We start from the raw sequence: 19,875 nt of genomic DNA, 5'->3' as shown, positions 1-19,875 counted from the left end.
TACCATCTGGAAGTTCATGGGTCCTATCTAGTGGCAGCTTTTCCCGTCTGCTTTGACTAAAATAGAACAAATTTATCTTTCGAGAAGATTATTTGCCATAACATTCATAGTTTTGTCATATACATAAATTGAATCGTTTCAATAAACCACCTATTTTAAAGATCAACCGAGGCGCATTTGAGAAACTACACTGTTACTCGATTTTATCAAACCTTTGATTAACATAAAATAGCACCCAAAGTTTTTTATGAAAAGTTCATTAGCTGCTTCCAATGTTTCTTCAATATATTGTTGTAGATTTCAAGCTTCGTATTACGGATAAGATCGTTAGTATTTGGGCTCTTTTCAGGCAATCCAGCTTGAAGTTAATTAGGTAAAAATATCGACTAACAATTAAAGATCAAGTATAATGTCGCAACGACCCATAAAATCTTGCCCATTGTGGTTTGGCTTCTAATTGAATAGAATAAATTACAGTATAACTTCCACAGTGGGTCAAGTTACACCGAGAATGGCAAATAAGATCGATGATGGTTGGTTTTCTCTCGGACAGCAGTCTAATATCAATCGAACTAACAGCTGATAAAAATAGGTTGAGCTAAATTCAGAAACTTCAAGGTAAACATATGGTCTATAATCAATATATCTTTAATTAGAAATAAGAAAGAGAGGTGGTTTTAAAGGACGCGAGAACTCTTAGCATTCCAAATAGGTTTTTCTTGTCGAATATCCTGATGGTACTTCTCTTTGGAGGACTCCACTACTATACAACTTTTGCTCTGAATTGCCATTATTTGAGCCGAGGGTTTCAAGGATTCGAGACTCTTAACATTCTAAATAGTTTCCTTGCCTTACATTTTCTACTTCCTGTTTGCCTATTATTAAATGTAATAACAAAATATCTTGTCATTCTTATCGGGGTTCATCAAACAACCACTTTGAAGCATTCCCTTGGCTGAATGTTTATTTCAATATTAACCGTAAGTATTTGTGACTCTTCTCACTGTCTTTCTCTTCTGACGTCTGTAAATACCGAAAAACGTACCAGATTATGCCATGACTATCACAAATTCTGTTAGATTTGAATGGTATTTTCTATGGTGATGTCTAGATACGTTTAAAAATTTCAAAGTTTTTTGTTTTGTCGAAATGTCGAGGTTATCATCCTTTAAAGTTTCACCCAACCTATAAATAATATATCTGACACTTATTGAAAAAAATAAACGGTTCGTGATATTACACTATAAATGTTGTTATTTTGAGCATGAAGGCGTTCAATAAGAATAGATTAATGTTGTATGATCAGATATATACTGTAGTGATACCAGGTGATATAGATTTAAAGTGATACAGTCGTCAAAATATTCACTAACGTTTATTTTTTAGTTTCAAATTAAGCGAACTATCATGTATTCTTAATCATATCATTATGTTCTTATTGCATATAATTAAGAGTTTTAACCGATCATAAATATCCATGTATATACACTCTGGATAAACAAAAAATGATCGGTCACTCATTGGAATTCTGCTGGTAATTCTCTACTAATTTAGCTAATTATGAATTATGAAAATGACAAACTGGTATTTTTCCAAGTCATTAGAACACCTCTACTTTTCTATAAGTATTAGCATTTTCATTTTCATAAATGAAAATAAGGGAACCCGTCTTTTAAGGTAACGTTTATCATTAACTGAATACACGAAAATGAGCTCTCAGTCTGAAAATCAAATATTTATTCTGTGTGGTAAGTGTGTAGAAACTACTGTTTTGTGCTATGATAAACGCCTATTTGTAGCGAAATATCTCTTCTACGTGATCTGTGTAGATCACCGCGTCTATTAAATGTTTCTTTAAAAAAAAAGGATAACATCCCTTTGTTAATGAAACACGATTAAGGGATATAACATGAAACGTTTGTTTTTGTCTCATTTGAAATAATCGTGATATATATTAAATGGATTTTTGTTGTTTATCTGTTTCTAGATGTATAGTATATGTTTATATCATTAACAATGTATTTACAGTTTTTATTACATGCCATTATTTCAATATTGATTCTATTGTATCCTATCTCAGTGGGTAATAAGGGAAACAATTGGCCGGGGAATTAGGATACTAATCGGTGTCAAGGTCGACTGGCGATTTAAAGCCTCTTAACTGGTCCTTTGCAATCAGCACAATCAAACGCTCAGTGAGGGCTTCTAGTGGGCGGTGGCAAAGGACCCCAAACTCATCTAAAATGGATTCTAAAAAATTGGGCTCACAGACTTTTTGTCGAGGCCTCTGATTAATTGTATTCGCTAGCATACAATCCAATCAAATCGCTTCATTTACTCACTTCAATTATACCAAAAAGGGGATTATTTGGAGTCAAGGTATAAGACTTGACATTGTAAAAATGAAGGTCGATGTGAGCACTTCTTTACACGTCCTGGCCCACCTGTCTTGTGATGAAATTTTCAGTTATTTTAATCATAAAAATACTACATGCCCCGATTTGCTTTCCAATCTTTATTTAAAAGGAATGTAGGTTTATGATAAACTAACAAGTAATGTAAATATTTTATGAAGACGTGTATTGTTTGAGCTTTATTGTTTAATGCCCTCGTTAGGAATGTACTTTTTTTTTACTTTTTTCCTCTTCTTTGTTGTTTTTCTGTTGACACCTGGGTTTGTAATCATTCAGTCATTCAACTGATCAGAGAGTTGATTCAACTCTTAGCAATGTTAACAGGTACAAACTGATAGGTCGATTGCGAAGGATCCAATGATGCGGTTATATTCGCCAGTAGCCGTCAGCGACTATCTACAGGTAAACACCTGATGGTACTTCTCGTTTGAGGAGTCTGCTACTTTGCATTTATTACTCTCATACTCTCATGTCATACTTTTGACGAGATTGTTGGTTAATGGTATTGCTTTGCTTTGATTTTTATTCCTGCAACGATTTTAAAAGTACGCAATGTCTTGTTTACTAGCACATCGAAGAAAAGGTCGTCTGAATGGCCTTGAACTGGTTATTTTTAATGTGAAATTCATAGCTTTTTAATTCCACTGCAATGAATACGATTTGTTGTCGAGTTAATCAGCTTACAACAAATACGTAAATTGTATTCGTGTAACAGACGGTATCAGAATTGCATAGTCTGCTTTTTTATTGAATTCTGCAATATTCTGATGTTCATAACGCCCACTTATTCTACAATGGCTAAGGTAGAGTTCATACCTAAGCCGGGTCTATACTGCCAAAAATTATATAGGCCCAGTGCTTTTCTTTCCAAGAGAGCCAAATTTCAAGACAGTGTTCACGACGTCAAAAATTTCCAAATCTTAGCTTAATGTTTTAATATGCTTAAAAAATGTTAATTCCGAAGCTAAATACCCGTATATACCCATAAACCACTCGGGTTATAGAGCGAGGAACTCAGATCCTATATACAAATGATTTTAATGGAGTGTCACCTGCAAGAAGATCAGAAAGTTTACGTAAACGTTTTAAACGTAAAAAATTAACGCCAGGTTTTTTTTAGTTCAAACTTTCAGATATGTTAAGGGACATATTTCTCTAGATTTTGGTGTATAGTTTTCATAAATTAGAGCAAAAATATATATAATCCCACTTTAAGTTCACGCGAGTACGACTTGGTAACAGTACAGATACTACTAGTCGATACTATCTGCTACTGCATGATGTTCTATTTCTAGTACAGTCATTGATTAAACGATACTAAAAACAACAATATATATACCAATAATAATAACACTACAGTACTGCTGGGTCAGAACTATTTTGTTTACTTGTTTACTTGTTTACCAAAATTAGTTGAAAGAAACTGATACTTTAATCTGAGTGCATTCCAAAGTGCTTTAAAAAGGCTAGTTCCATTTAAGAAAAAGATTTAAAACGTAACGTACTTATAACCGGGAAGCCGCGGTGGCTCGGTGAGTTAGACGCTTGCTCGCTAATCTGAAGGTCCAGGGTTCAATCCCGGCATAGGTCGAGATAATAACTTCGGATATTTCAACCAGGTTTCCCCCTGTCAATGATGCGGGTAAGAGGGGCTGACATGGAAAAAGCTTCTAGTTTGGATGGGACAATAAACCGAGGCCCCGTGTGCTACAGGCTGTGCATGTTAAAGATCCCTCGACAGTTTGAAATCGAAAAAGAGCGGGGTCAATGCCGCTGTCCTGGCAAAATTTCCCTCATTGCACTCTGCATTGCGTTGCCGTCTTCATTAGCCCTCATGGTGCAGAAAAGTAGGCATAATATAACCTGTAAATTAGAGCAAACTGTGACTTCTGCTCGTTTCGTTTCGTAATTGTGTATATTTATTTATTTCACCTATACTCACTAATGGTGTCTTATAGTCAGAAAATAGCCACTGGTCAAATCCGTCTGTTTACATACAATGAAGGTCAGATGTAATTAATGTGAGTCTAGAGTAAAATCAGGTCATGTTTAAATGGATTTGTTTATTTTGGTTCTTGTTTACTTCGTTAGTGTCATAAGTTGTACTAAATGTCCGTGGAGATGTCAGACCTGTAGCCCCTTGTAGCATTTCTATGAAGGGCCAGATTGTTTTCTTGAATCTAAATTTGCTTATAGACCATTTCTCCAAGGATTGTTTTGTCATCTGTTAGGCTATAAGGTGCCTTGGGTTCGAATCCTCCTCTAAAATAAGGAACATTCTGACGTCGCGACCAGTGCTTCTGAGAGACGACCCGCTGTCTACATGCAACCCCTGATACCAACGGTATTAGAATGGTGAGTGTATTTCTATTTTAGACGGTGGGCAATGTTTACATCTTCAAAAGAATGTGACTATGTGCCATTTCGACCTTCAGAATGGAAGTTATGTCACCAAATAATTGGTGTTTTGTTGGAAATTTCCAGAAATAAACCGTTAATTATGTTTCATGGTAAACTGTGAAATTTCACAAGTCGGCAGTCACCACGGTGACACGTTGCGTCTTGTTTTATTTATATAATATGTAAATAAACCAGAGGTATAATAAACAAATTTGGATGACAAGTTAGTAGGCTTCGAAGATTCAAACCGAAGACGAGCTTAAGGGAGCCACATACTGAAGCGACAACCACTCCACCAGTTGCGTATGGTTGTTAATAAAAATAGCGATCTTAAATTTCAAAAGCAATTCTCATGTTACTGAGTTGTGAGTTGTATTCGGAACTCATGGCCACTTTCATTATTCACAATCATATACAACTAGTAATCACTAGGGTGTGAGGGTACCTTTATAGCCAAAGACCAAGATATGTTTTCGTATTGTCAGCACTGTGGTGAATGTCTCTTGCAAGGCGTTATCATCTTTCTTGAACACATAATTCCAACGTTTGTCAATTCAACATCTTTTGTGCAGAATCCACATAGTTACTATTGTTTAATTGCTTAATTGAGGTGATATTGGCATTTTTAAATTGCAACGGAAGATTCGCCTCAGCCGCTCAGCCAGTAAGTTGCCAGTTTGCTTACCCGAGGGTCGGATGGTCGATTTACTTTTAAATTTTACAATCCACTTTAGTTTTGTTGCTGAAAAGTTACTTCCTGACCAACCAAGGTAATATATCGGCTGTTTAACGACGGAATCAACTTTGCAACCTCGTCACTAACCCTGTTCTGTGGATCTCATGTGTAAGGTGTTAAATCTAAGCCACTGAAAGAGCTGATGAAATCATTCATGGTTCAGTTGTACACATTAAGGCTTCTTCAATACCAAAATAATCTTACTTCTTACTATTCTACGCCTAATTGGGTTTATGAATCGTGTGTGGGTGCAGTGGGCATTGATTGGATTTTTGTCAGGACATTAAGGTGCGAATAGACGAGGTATGATGTACGGTGTGGTGTATGGTGTACGGTGTGGTGTATGGTGTACGGTGTGGTGTATGGTGTACGGTGTACGGTGTACGGGGTACGGTGTGGTGTATGGTGTACGGTGTGGTGTATGATGTACGGTGTGGTGTATGGTGTACGGTGTACGGTGTGGTGTACGGTGTGGTGTGGTGTTAGTGTACGGTGTGGGATTATAGATACAGTAGAAACTAGAAGAAACGAATCGTACCAGCACCGTGTCCGGACCCGTACCTCGTGTGTTCACTTCTTCTATTTTCTACTGTATCGATCATTCCACGCCGTACACCGCACCGAACAGTACCTTGTCTCTTTCGGCAATAGACTACCTGAGCCAATTATGAATTTAGGATGACCTTATACATATCCATTAAGAATAAATACACAAGGAAGTCTCTACAGAGTCCACATGGTTAGATATTAACAGAATCGAGTCGATTACACAGAAAAAAATCGAAGACTTATATCTAATTTGCAACGTTTCAACCTTTATACGTTTTGTAATGATGACTGGCCAGTACGGTAGAACGCATGATGGTATAATACCATAATACCATGATTACATATATATCATAAAAATCAACACAATTGGCTAATGTATCGATCTTCTGCTTATTTTTCGTCCTTGAAATTATACACAATATTGGCCGGGTTCCAGGTAGATTACATTGTTGTGAATAAGAGAAATTCTGTTATTGAGTACATTATGAAATATGTGCTACTTTCGATTCCATTACGTTCAAAGACCTTGACAAGGACAAAAGTACAAATAAATACCAGTTGTTTGTGAGGTAACTTTCAGATGAACAATAATAATCAATTCCTATTGATCCGGTTGTCATTCCACAAACAAGTCTTTCGGATATACAATCCTCGTCAGGACATCGAGTTCGAGAGATGGAGAAACTGTCAAATGGTGTAAAAATCTCATAAAGACATTCTGAAGTCATGATCTACGAGGATCTCTTTTTCCAACTGACTCGATTTTTTATTGGCCATTATATTGATTCGATCTCTTTCCCTGCTGCACACGTGTTTTGGATACACAATCCATATCAGGCCAGTAAGTTTTGGAACTGGGGGTTAAAGTTCAGACAATGTACTTAAAGTATATGAGCGTACTACCTAAACGCCATCATCCCAAATATTCAAATTATATTATAGTATTCAAACTAATTGTACAAACAATACTCTCAATAGAGGTTACATGCCTGTGCCTGTGCTTTCGTAACATTACTTAACAGCCAATGTTACAGCCTAACATCCCTGTGCCTCATTTGTTGTAAATGAAATGAATGGAGTTTTACGTCCAATTTTTCTGCACCTAGCGGGTTAACCAAGACGGATCATGTTGGAGTAGGAGGGGTAAAGTGACATTGTTGAAAAATTGTTATTATTGTCATTCTATGTCAACACTCAGGACATTGGTATATATTCTATCATTCATGTTACAGAATATTATTATTATGATAATAAACAGCCTACTCAAAGGTCAATTTAGCAATCAACATTTTTGTGGCTCCAGTCATAAGTCAAAATGTCATATTAGTTATTAATGGTGAACTAGAATTCCATTCATAATATTTGTTTGTGTTGTGGTAACTTCTTCTAGAAATCTTCATCCTGTCTAGTTATAAAGTGCTGATTGGAAGGAATGTGTTTGTTTCTCAATGCACATTCATGATTGTAATTCTTCCAACCTAGGGACTGTTTACCACATAAAGGTATCAGCAAAGTAATGTTAACTCCTCGGGGTATCATCGAACACTACGAGGGTGCACTTGAAATAAAATAAAATGAATGGAGTTTTACGTCCTACTGTTCTGCACCATGGATATTTTTATAGGATAGCGACATAAGCCAGCTCTTTTTGGATTTTTTTCCAACTAACGAGGGATCTTTAACGTGTAGACAGCCTGTAGCACACGGGACCTCGGTTTATTGTCTCATGCAAATGACTAGACGCATTGTACCATGTACAGGGATAAGGAGTAGATGATAAGCACCACATCTTAGTGTTATCTCTTAATCTATATGTCATATAAGCACTATATACCAACAAAGCCTAATATGGAATGATCGTATGATGAACCTATTTCGGTTATTAACGGCAACACGTGGACGTTCACATGTTCGACCCAGACGAAATAAATTCAAGCGACTACGATTAAGCAGATTATCCATTTATTCATCTCTTTGTGCCAGCTGGGATGCCTATTTTAGGGTGATAACATTTAACATTTATTTCATTAATAATATTAGGCCTACAAACTCCATGTATATATCTCGTCGTGGTACCTGTCCCGACCTGTGTTATATCTCGTCGTGGTACCGGTCCCGACCTGTGTTATATCTCGTCGTGGTACCGGTCCCGACCTGTGTTATATCTCGCCGTGGTACCGGTTCCGACCTGTGTTATATCTTGTCGTGGTACCGGTCCCGACCTGTGTTATATCTCGTCGTGGTACCGGTCCCGACCTGTGTTATATCTCGCCGTGGTACCGGTTCCGACCTGTGTTATATCTCGTCGTGGTACCGGTCCCGACCTGTGTTATATCTCGTCGTGGTACCGGTTCCGACCTGTGTTATATCTTGTCGTGGTACCGGTCCCGACCTGTGGTAGATCTCGTCGTGGTACCGGTCCCGACCTGTGTTATATCTCTCGCCGTGGTACCGGTCCCGACCTGTGTTATATCTCGTCGCGGTACCGGTCCCGACCTGTGTTATATCTCGTCGTGGTACCGGTCCCGACCTGTGTTATATCTCGTCGTGGTACCGGTCCCGACCTGTGTATATATCTCGTCGTGGTACCGGTCCCGACTTGTGTTATATCTCGTCGTGGTACAGGTCCCGACCTGTGTTATATCTCGTCGTGGTACCGGTCCCGACCTGTGTTATATCTCGCCGTGGTACCGTATGACCTAGTCCCAGTAATTCATGGCAGCGGAGTAATATAAAGTTAATGACAAACAGCACGAGCATTCTCTTGTTGACACGGACTATTCTTAATGGCGGGAATTGTTTCTGTATAGTTGAGAGTAGCAACAACACAAGTAGCGAACCATATTCACGTTCGATACACATATCACCTGCTATTTCATATCGGGTAGAGGACAAATAATTCAACATTAAAAACTCTCAGCTTTATGGAACAACAATCACTGGTTAAAGTTTAATGCAACGTTTCGACATGTTTCTCCCTCAGTCTTCAGGTACATAATTAAACTAACAAATTCAGTAGTAATATAGATACAGCTTTATGGAACAACAATCACTAGCTCAAGTTCTATGCATCGTTTCGATATGTTCCCCCCCCCCCCCCCCCCATTTGCACTAGGAACTGACTCAACACAATTCAGTCTTAGCCGTGCTCCCCAACGGGAAATGGAAATTGTGAATGGGTAAAAATAGAGGCGCTGGTCCGATCAGTCTGTTTTGTTAGCAAAGATGATAAGACATGTTTCTCCTTCCACATACACCTGCTATCACTCTACTACTGAGCTTATCAACTCGACATCCCTAGAGTCGACGTGAAAAAAACACTAAAACGTAAGCCTATTTTGTTATTTTGGTAATTGGGTTTTTTTTTACGAAGGACACCATTTTATATACATCCACAGAAAATAAATATACAACAGTTCGTAGTTTTTTTAAGTAAGTTAATAAAAGCTTTTAGAAACTTAACATCGTTCAGTAGCAAACAAAAAAATTCAAAATATAAGATTCTACTCAGGGACTATTTGACGACCCACACCGTCCGTAAATTATACCCTCGTACATTACAACTGACGTGTAAGAATTCTAGTAGCCTAGATATTCCTACGCGCCGGGAATGTTGGAAGTTGTGTGGGTCAGCTGATACGAGAGAATGCGTAGGCGTTAGCTTTGTCTGGGGTTGTAACATCCGGGTATTTCTCACATTGATTTTCAGCTCAGCCTCGTTCTCAGCCTGAGTGGAATCGTGCTAACTTACATTGCAGCGAGTTGATTAGGTTCATGTACTGCTAGAACGATACTGTAGTCAATCTGGGTTTTGATAATGTAAATGAAAGAATGCCAGCTAGAATTAAGCTTTAGACAAACTTTGACAAAACATTTGATGCTCGATCCCAAAAACTACATGTTTTTAATTAGATTTATTAAGGAGACTTTAGAATGTTCGTAAGGTTGTAAGAGGCTTACTTACTCTCGTCAATTGTTTGTAAATCGTAACCGCAACTGTCGAGGCTGAATTCAAAATGCGGCAACTCTATCGAGGCGTCTTGTCGCAAGCTCTTCTTCTCAAATGGGTTTTCCAATAAAAGTTTCGAAAAATTGAATTGATTTGATTTGATTCTGACTATATATTTTGTGTCAACATCGGATGAAAATCTTGTAGTTTTAAAGTTGTTAAAATAAAGTGGGGATGTAAACCGTTTTCCTTAGTGGTGAGGGTTCACACTGGCGCCGCTACTAGTAAACAGGTCAAGGTAGTCTGTGTTTATTTTACTATGATATATTTGTGTTATATATTTAAAATAAATATACACACTACTACACTTCTGACACCAAAAACACTGGCCGGGTCATACCACGAATTACTCTTTTTATTTATATTACCTTTCTTTCAAGATTAAACGTATTATCCTTTGATGTTGGTTTGTTTCAACTTAGTGTAGTTAACGATGACCTAACTAACTGCTTTATTTTATATATTTACTGTTACCGAATATGATACACACCGTTTCTTACTTAGGCTACCAAGAAAATAAAAATTACACTATAATGATTACTAGTTGTATATAGTTGTGAATAATGAAAGTTACATGAGTATTGAGCTCTAATCTTACTCGCTACCATATACAACTGGTTATCAGTATAGTCTGAGGGCACCTTCAGAAGGAATATGATATTCTGAGGACTCGTGTACTAAAGGTTGTAAAGATGACTGGAATGCCTCTGTCTTTTCAATTTTTATGCATGATTACTGTTTAATGTAAGGCAGGATGAGGCGGTTGTCAAAATATACAAATATAATAGACCACAGACTGATCTTGATGAGCCAAATTCTTATTAAAGGGAAATAACTAGCTAAATATTGATAACTGTTAATATTTCAGACCACAATCATTTTATTTTTCCTGGACACAATTCAACATACAGTTTTGAAAATTGTAGTATTTTTCAAAAATAGAATAGGTTTTTCCATGTGAAATCGCTTAAGCTATCAATATATTGGCCAATACAAATGTTGTTTTGGATTTTGGATTTTGGATTTTGGATTTTGGATTTTGTTTTGCGGTAAGGATCATTAATACTTGGGATTTTATTCTTTAAAAAAGAAATAAAAAATCATTTTATAAAAAAAAAATAGAATATATTATCAATAAAATGTAATAAAAAAGATAAGTGGAATGATATACTGAAGAAGATTTAACAACAATAGTTTAAAACTGATATACTGTAACCTACATCTTAATCATCGATTGGAGGATAAATTGATTTTCATAAAGTCAAAATCCATTTACATACAATTTAACAGGTCCTTCCAGTGTTTGATTCACAGTGTATTCAACAAGCAAATTAAAATATTAAAATCCAAGAAACGTTCCCAGATCAAAAGCGGAACATCCACTGGCTTATACAATGGTATGATGAACAGAGGAATATCACAGGATTTCGCTTCGATTCCATTCCAAGTCTAAATACTACAAAACACTTAAAACAGATACAAATCCATTCATGCCTCATTGTGTCACAAGCCACTATTTATCCTTGAGGCCAATTATGATTAAAAAAATCGCTTCTAAGACGATATATGGTACTCGAAGAATACGTTAGACGTTTGTGGTTATTGAAGTAAATCTAATAGGAATGGTTGGGCTTTTATTTAAAATGAAATTAATTGAAATATTCAGTGACAAGATTTTCGCTATGTTGGCGACGGAACCTGAAAATACAGAAAAGAGGTTAAAGTTAAACACAAAACCACAATACAAGGGTCAAACAATCCCGTAGCCAGATTTGTTTATTCAGTGGTTTTAAGTTAAAGTTTGGGGGAAGGGAGAATTGTTTACCTGTAGCAACTAGCTAGAGTTTAGGGGCCAATCAGAAGAGCAATCTGGCAAGAGACCAAAAGCAATAGCAATCTGGCAAGAGATCAATAGCAATAGCAATCTGGCAAGAGGACAATAACAATAGTAATCTAGCAAGAGACCAATAGCAATAGCAATCTGACAAGCTGGCAAGAAACCAATAGCAATCTGGCAAGAGACCAAAAGCAATAGCAATCTGGCAAGAGACCAAAAGCAATAGCAATCTGGCAAGAGACCAAAAGCAATAGCAATCTGGCAAGAGATCGATAGCAATAGCAATCTGGCAAGAGACCAATAACAATAGCAATCTGGGAAGAGACCAAAAGCAATAGCAATCTGGCAAGAGACCAAAACCAATAGCAATCTGGCAAGAGACCAAAAGCAATAGCAATTTGGCAAGAGATCAAAAGCAATAGCAATCTGGCAAGAGATCAAAAGCAATAGCAATCTGGCAAGAGACCAAAAGCAATAGCAATCTGGCAAGAGATCAATAGCAATCTGGCAAGAGATCGATAGCAATAGCAATCTGGCAAGAGACCAATAACAATAGCAATCTGGGAAGAGACCAAAAGCAATAGCAATCTGGCAAGAGACCAAAACCAATAGCAATCTGGCAAGAGACCAAAACCAATAGCAATCTGGCAAGAGACCAAAAGCAATAGCAATCTGACAAGAGATCAATAGCAATAGCAATCTGGGAAGAGACCAAAGCAATAGCAATCTGGCAAGAGATCAATAGCAATCTGGGAAGAGACCAAAGCAATAGCAATCTGGCAAGAGTCCAAAACCAATAGCAATCTGGCAAGAGACCAATAGCAATAGCAATCTGGCAAGAGATCAATAGGAATAGCAATCTGGCAAGAGACCAAAAGCAATAGCAATCTGGCAAGAGGCCGATAGCAATAGCAAGCTGGCAAGAGACCAATAGCAATAGAAAGCTGTTAAGAGACCAATAGCAATAGAAAGCTGTTAAGAGACCAATAGCAATAGCAATCTGGCAAGAGACCAATAACAATAGCAATCTGGGAAGAGACCAAAAGCAATAGCAATCTGGCAAGAGACCAAAACCAATAGCAATCTGGCAAGAGACCAAAACCAATAGCAATCTGGCAAGAGACCAAAAGCAATAGCAATCTGACAAGAGATCAATAGCAATAGCAATCTGGGAAGAGACCAAAGCAATAGCAATCTGGCAAGAGATCAATAGCAATCTGGCAAGAGGCCGATAGCAATAGCAAGCTGGCAAGAGACCAATAGCAATAGAAAGCTGTTAAGAGACCAATAGCAATAGAAAGCTGTTAAGAGACCAATAGCAATAGCAATCTGGCAAGAGACCAAAAGCAATAGCAATCTGGCAAGAGATCAATAGCAATAGCAATCTGGCAAGAGGACAATAGCAATAGTAATCTAGCAAGAGACCAATAGCAATAGCAATCTGACAAGCTGGCAAGAGGCCAATAGCAATCTGGCAAGAGATCAAAGGAATAGCAATCTGGCAAGAGACCAAAAGCAATAGCAATCTGGCAAGAGATCAATAGCAATCTGGCAAGAGATCGATAGCAATAGCAATCTGGCAAGAGACCAATAACAATAGCAATCTGGCAAGAGACCAAAAGCAATAGCAATCTGACAAGAGATCAATAGCAATAGCAATCTGGCAAGAGACCAAAGCAATAGCAATCTGGCAAGAGTCCAAAACCAATAGCAATCTGGCAAGAGACCAATAGCAATAGCAATCTGGCAAGAGACCAAAAGCAATAACAATCTGGCAAGAGACCAATAGCAATAGCAGTCTGGCAAGAGACCAAAGCAATAGCAATCTGGCAAGAGACCAAAACCAATAGCAAGCTGGCAAGAGACCAAAAGCAATAGCAATCTGACAAGAGACCAAAAACAATAGCAATCTGGCAACAGACAAATAGCAATAGCAATCTGGCAAGAGGACAATAGCAATAGCAAGCTGGCAAGAGACCAATAGCAATAGCAAGCTGGCAAGATACCAATTGCAATAGCAACCTGGCAAGAGATCAAAAACAAGAGAAACCACTGTATGGGTCTTGGTAGGGTTAAATAGACAGGGAAAAAGACTGAAAAATATATATTAATTTGCCTCCAAATAAAAAAGTTCGTTAAGGGCCTGTAAATTACAGTGCTATATTCTATTCCATTCCATACCATTATTTGGCTAGGAGATAATTACCATCAGATAGGGTTGTTATCACTAAAGGAAAATCTTTGTTCAGTTTTTGAATACTATATAACAGTTGACTGATGTTAACTTTCTGATTTAATTTGATTATCGGTAAGGCAACTGAAACATAGCAAAAATATAATCAAGTTTCTAAAAGAATCTAATGTAAGCCTAAATTTATATCTTGAATATAATACGGAAATGGTTTTCAGAATTACCTTTAAAATATCTCAAACTAAAAATTTAATTCAAAATCAAACAATCTCCTTTCTATTTATTTCTATATATGGCGTAGTCTCAAGAAAAGACGAGTCGTCATTTCTCTCAAACGCGGAAAAATCATATATCGACGATCAGCTGTAAACACTATTACTGATTATGTAAGCTAAAAAAATCATATTTCTGAGACTAAAGTATGATTGGTCAAACAGATGGTGAACCTGTCTCTTTGACAATCCGCTATAAAAATAAAAAGTTCTATTTACTTTGTGAAAATTGATAAGTCAGCAGATTCTGTGGTGTTTCGGCCTTTAAAATTAACTCTTGGATTCCATGGAATTGCAGTCTCTAAAAGTAGAAATAAAGCCCCAACAAACCCAACTTGGTTAAACTAGAGGAATGGGGGCCTCTCTCCCGGGAATATTTTTCAACATATTTTCTCCTCCATTGTCAAATTAATGCTTTTCTATTTAAATTCAAACCTGAACTATGCAGTGAAATAGTTTTATATAAATTCAAACCTGGACTATGTAGTGAAATAGGTTTATATAAATTCAAACCTGAACTATGTAGTGAAATAGGTTTATAAATTCAAACCTGGACTATGTAGTTAAATAGGTTAATATAAATTCAAACCTGAACTATGTAGTGAAATAGGTTTATATAAATTCAAACCTGAACTATGTAGTGAAATAGGTTTATATATATTCAAACCTGAACTATGTAGTGAAATAGGTTTATATAAATTCAAACCTGAACTATGTAGTGAAATAGGTTTATATAAATTCAAACCTGAACTATGTAGTGAAATAGGTTTATATAAATTCAAACCTGAACTATGTAGTGAAATAGGTTTATATATATTCAAACCTGAACTATGTAGTGAAATAGTTTATATAAATTCAAACCTGAACTATGTAGTGAAATAGTTTTATATAAATTCAAACCTGAACTATGTAGTGAAATAGTTTTATATAAATTCAAACCTGAACTATGTAGTGAAATAGTTTTATATAAATTCAAACCTGAACTATGTAGTGAAATAGTTTTATATAAATTCAAACCTGAACTATGTAGTGAAATAGTTTTATATAAATTCAAACCTGAACTATGTAGTGAAATAGTTTTATATCAATTCAAATCTGAACTATGTAGTGAAATAGGTTTATATAAATTCAAACCTGGACTATGTAGTGAAATAGGTTTATATAAATTCAAATCTGAACTATGTAGTGAAATAGTTTTATATAAATTCAAATGTGAACTATGTAGTGAAATAGGTTTATATAAATTCAAACTATGTAGTGAAATAGATTTATATAAATTCAAACCTGAACTATGTAGTGAAATAGGTTTATATAAATTCAAATCTGAACTATGTAGTGAAATAGGTTTATAAATTCAAACCTGAACTATGCAGTGAAATAGTTTTATATAAATTCAAACCTGAACTATGTAGTGAAATAGTTTTATATAAATTCAAACCTGAACTATGTAGTGAAATAGTTTTATATAAATTCAAACCTGAACTATGTAGTGAAATAGTTTTATATAAATTCAAATCTGAACTATGTAGTGAAATAGGTTTATATAAATTCAAATCTGAACTATGTAGTGAAATAGTGTTATATAAATTCAAATCTGAACTATGTAGTGAAATAGGTTTATATAAATTCAAATCTGAACTATGTAGTGAAATAGGTTAATATAAAATCAAACCCTGAACTATGTAGTGAAATAGTTTTATATAAAATCAAACATGGACTATGTAGTGAAATAGGTTTATATAAATTCAAACCTGAACTATGTAGTGAAATAGGTTTATATAAATTCAAACCTGAACTATGTAGTGAAATAGGTTTATATAAATTCAAACCTGAACTATGTAGTGAAATAGTTTTATATAAATTCAAACCTGGACTATGTAGTGAAATAGTTTTATATAAAATCAAACCTGGACTATGTAGTGAAATAGTTTTATATAAATTCAAACCTGGACTATGTAGTGAAATAGTTTTATATAAAATCAAACCTGGACTATGTAGTGAAATAGGTTTATATAAATTCAAACCTGGACTATGTAGTTAAATAGTTTTATATAAAATCAAACCTGGACTATGTAGTGAAATAGTTTTATATAAATTCAAACCTGGACTATGTAGTTAAATAGGTTAATATAAAATCAAACCTGGACTATGTAGTTAAATAGTTCTATATAAATTCAAACCTGGACTATGTAGTGAAATAGGTTTATATATTCTCTATTGGTTGAGTATCCATCTACATCAGAGAGTAGAATTGCAATAACAGACCCACCACGTGTTACCTAGAAATATAACAGAGTTTAGTTTTACTTCCCTTCAGGCCCGTAGCCAGACTTCATTGTTCGTGGGGGCTGGGGCAAGTAATATATCAAGAGGGACAATTTTATGGCTTGTTACACTGACAATATAATTTGCAATTTTTTTCGTGGTGCAATAATTTTTTTCTTTTCTTTTCTTGGTCACCCCTCTCACACTCGTTCCTGAGCTGTCTTTCATAAAGGTAAACTATCAATAAATCTAAGGTCCCTTTAAGTTAATGTGGCAGGTGAAAATGAAAATGAAACGTAACGTCATGCGATGGGAAAATATTTCCAGAACAACGACATAAGCCTATTATTTTTAATTTCCAACTGTCAAGGAATCTTTAACGTGCACAGCCTGTAGCACAGAGTTTATTGGAATATCTGAACGACTAAACAACTGATTCGTACACTGCTATATTGTAGCTAGTGGATTTGAAAATTGATTTCTGCCCATCAAACCATAGAATACTATATCTATCTCTTCACCTATATTACCTGGAATTCTTCAATTGCTGGAATCAAGTTATTAAAAAAGGAATCAATTTCCCCATGTTTCACTTCCGATGGAACTGGACTGAAACTTGAAAAGTTGACCTTGATATAACTATATGTATATTATTGAGGGCTTTGCAACAGCTTTAATTCTTTTTATCATTTAACATAGTGAAAGAAACCATCTTACCTCTGACATTCTCCCACCATCCTATAAAATTGTGTGACTCCGGTTCGTCCCACTCACTTAATGTTTCCTAGAAACGTCACTGATTATTAAAGCAGAAAACATAAAATTTGTGCAAATGTTCACGATGTTAAGATATGAAAAAAAAACATACTCAACAGGTGACGATTTATCAGTGCATTTTGTAAAAAACTTGATTTCCAAAATGGCGAATAGATAAACTTCTTGAACCATTGATAATACTTTCCTAAAATTTAAAGTTATTCTGTGAAACAAACTTACAATAAAGAAACCAATTTTAAATGAAAACCTATCTAGTTTGAAGGATTTATGCAATTTTTGTACATTTCTAGTATTTCCAAAGATCTCTCTCTCTCTCTCTCCTTAAGCCGTTACCTTAAAGACTGTATTTCTTCTTGAGTAAACGTACTATCAATACATCTGAAGCAAACAAAAAATGAAAAAGGATAAGTATCTTTTTGTTCTTTTCTAACATGTATTTACACCATTCTAATTTTCAATCAGACCACCATTTTGTGGTTCCCACCATTCCACAAAAAGAAGGATTTGATGACGTCACTAATCTAAAAAAAATGCTTTAATCTTCGCAATTATTTAATTAATGACGTCATAAAAATACTAAAAACAGTGTATAAAAGGCCCGGAATATTTTGTATTTAAATACTGAATTTGATGAAATTGAATCTATATTAATCAGTTCTAATTGATTCATAATACGTGATAATTATAATTCATAACCAAAAGCAGTGGAGTGTATTCTTATGAATATTGTTGATTTTTGGACCAGCTGGTATAAATTAGTATGAAATGACTATCCAAGACGGTGGTATTAGCCTATTCTTTTTCAATATTCAACTGTAGAGGGATCTCCCTATATAGATATTGTCGCTGGAGTTATGGTGAGTTAATGAAAAAAGAGTAAGCAGGTTATGTGGTCTCAAGAGTCTTACAGAGGCAGAATGCGGCGAATTATATCATATATTACCACCAGATACACTGAATTAAATAAAATAAAATGCTTACAAAGTAACTGTATTGAGACCATGTTTTTCTATCTGAAGCAGACTGTGCCTCCATTCTCCGGGGTTAAAGTTTGAACATTCGAAACTGGCACTCATAATCCGGACAATATCGCCATTTAATATAAATTTACCCTGGGACAGTTTTAGACCGAGACTATAAGGAACATGTTCCTGAACACTCACTTCACTTCGATCCCACGTTTTTGTAAATAGCGTATTGCCTTCGTTATTTTTGACATTAAGGTTTACTTTCAACAACTTTTGACCATTCCAAGATCTCGTACTTTCTCGCATCGTATTATTCACAGGATCAATTTTCGGAAATTCATGAAAACTTGGTTCCGTTTTTTGGAATGATTTTGAGAAGAAGTATTTCAGAAACCAACTGTATTTGTTGTTGTGCACACATTTTACCCTGGTTAATATCAACTCCTTGTACAAAAAATTATCATTTTTAACAGCCAAACTCTCGATTGAAACCTCGGTGTTGATTATTTCTCTTTTTAAGAAAAATATATTGTATGTCGTCAGGTAAACACAAAGAATAGATAGCGTAAATAAAGCGACAAACTTCAGTTTCATTCTAGAATTGGAATGACTAGGATTGGTTACCCTGGGAAGCATGATCGTATGGAAGTCGTCTGAAAAAATAAGGTTACAGAAAAATCATTTTTGAAAAGAGCTTTTCTTTTACTATAGGTCTTAGCTCTTGCTACCATCAAGTAATAATTAATCACGATTCCGTTTACAATGTATCACGCAATTTGATTGGATAACAACAGTCACGTGCATTCGGTTTATATATGTGTAAACATAATGTAAAATTAGGCTCCGCCTCTTAATAGAATACTTTTAACAATGAGTTTGATTGACGTGGTCACTACACGACATGTTCAGGTCATTCCTTTAATATAATTTTTTTATAATAATAACAAAAAACAACAACTGTTAAAAAACATCAATTAGAGTGATATAGAAATACTACTGTTAAAATAGTTCTCAATACATCAATTAGAGCGATATAGAAATACCACTGTTAAAATAGTGCTCAATACATCAATTGTAGAGTGATATAGATATACCACTGTTAAAATAGTTCTCAATACATCAATTGTAGATAGTTATAGAAATACCACTGTTAAAATAGTACTCAATACATCAATTGTAGAGTGATATAGAAATACCACTGTTAAAATAGTGCTCAATACATCAATTATAGAGCAATATAGAAATACCACTGTTAAAATAGTACTCAATACATCAATTATAGAGCAATATAGAAATACCACTGTTAAAATAGTTCTCAATACATCAATTGTAGATAGTTATAGAAATACCACTGTTAAAATAGTACTCAATACATCAATTATAGAGCAATATAGAAATACCACTGTTAAAATAGTTCTCAATACATCAATTGTAGATAGTTATAGAAATACCACTGT

General features: G+C 35.3%; 4 protein-coding genes across 4 annotated transcripts in view; 1 reads left to right on the top strand and 3 right to left on the bottom strand.

Annotated features, from left to right (window-relative positions):
• Nucleotides 1-6,825: 6,825 nt before the first annotated feature.
• Nucleotides 6,826-8,834, top strand: LOTGIDRAFT_163813 (hypothetical protein; the record flags this gene model as incomplete). The annotated part of the gene is made up of 2 exons (XM_009060368.1): nucleotides 6,826-6,940; nucleotides 8,140-8,834. The coding sequence occupies 2 exons, from the start codon at nucleotides 6,826-6,828 to the stop codon at nucleotides 8,832-8,834; spliced, it is 810 nt and encodes a 269-aa protein (XP_009058616.1).
• A 6,167-nt stretch (nucleotides 8,835-15,001) lies between these two features.
• On the bottom strand, nucleotides 15,002-15,226 carry LOTGIDRAFT_78339 (hypothetical protein; the record flags this gene model as incomplete). Its single annotated transcript, XM_009060344.1, has 1 exon — nucleotides 15,002-15,226. A coding segment is annotated over one exon (225 nt), but the record flags the coding sequence as incomplete, so codon positions are not given.
• A 528-nt stretch (nucleotides 15,227-15,754) lies between these two features.
• On the bottom strand, nucleotides 15,755-16,063 carry LOTGIDRAFT_123039 (hypothetical protein; the record flags this gene model as incomplete). Its single annotated transcript, XM_009060367.1, has 1 exon — nucleotides 15,755-16,063. A coding segment is annotated over one exon (309 nt), but the record flags the coding sequence as incomplete, so codon positions are not given.
• A 2,975-nt stretch (nucleotides 16,064-19,038) lies between these two features.
• The window catches only part of LOTGIDRAFT_163812 (hypothetical protein), a gene marked incomplete at both ends in the record, with an annotated part of 27,635 nt that continues 26,798 nt past the window's right edge, over nucleotides 19,039-19,875 (bottom strand). The window contains one exon of the mRNA XM_009060366.1: nucleotides 19,039-19,071. Within this exon, the coding sequence (XP_009058614.1) occupies nucleotides 19,039-19,071 (33 nt within the window). The remainder of the gene's footprint in view (nucleotides 19,072-19,875) is intronic.

The sequence above is a fragment of the Lottia gigantea genome (genome assembly GCF_000327385.1).
Source record: "Lottia gigantea unplaced genomic scaffold LOTGIsca_42, whole genome shotgun sequence".
NCBI lineage: Eukaryota > Metazoa > Mollusca > Gastropoda > Lottiidae > Lottia > Lottia gigantea.
This window is presented reverse-complemented; position numbering and strand designations above follow the sequence as displayed.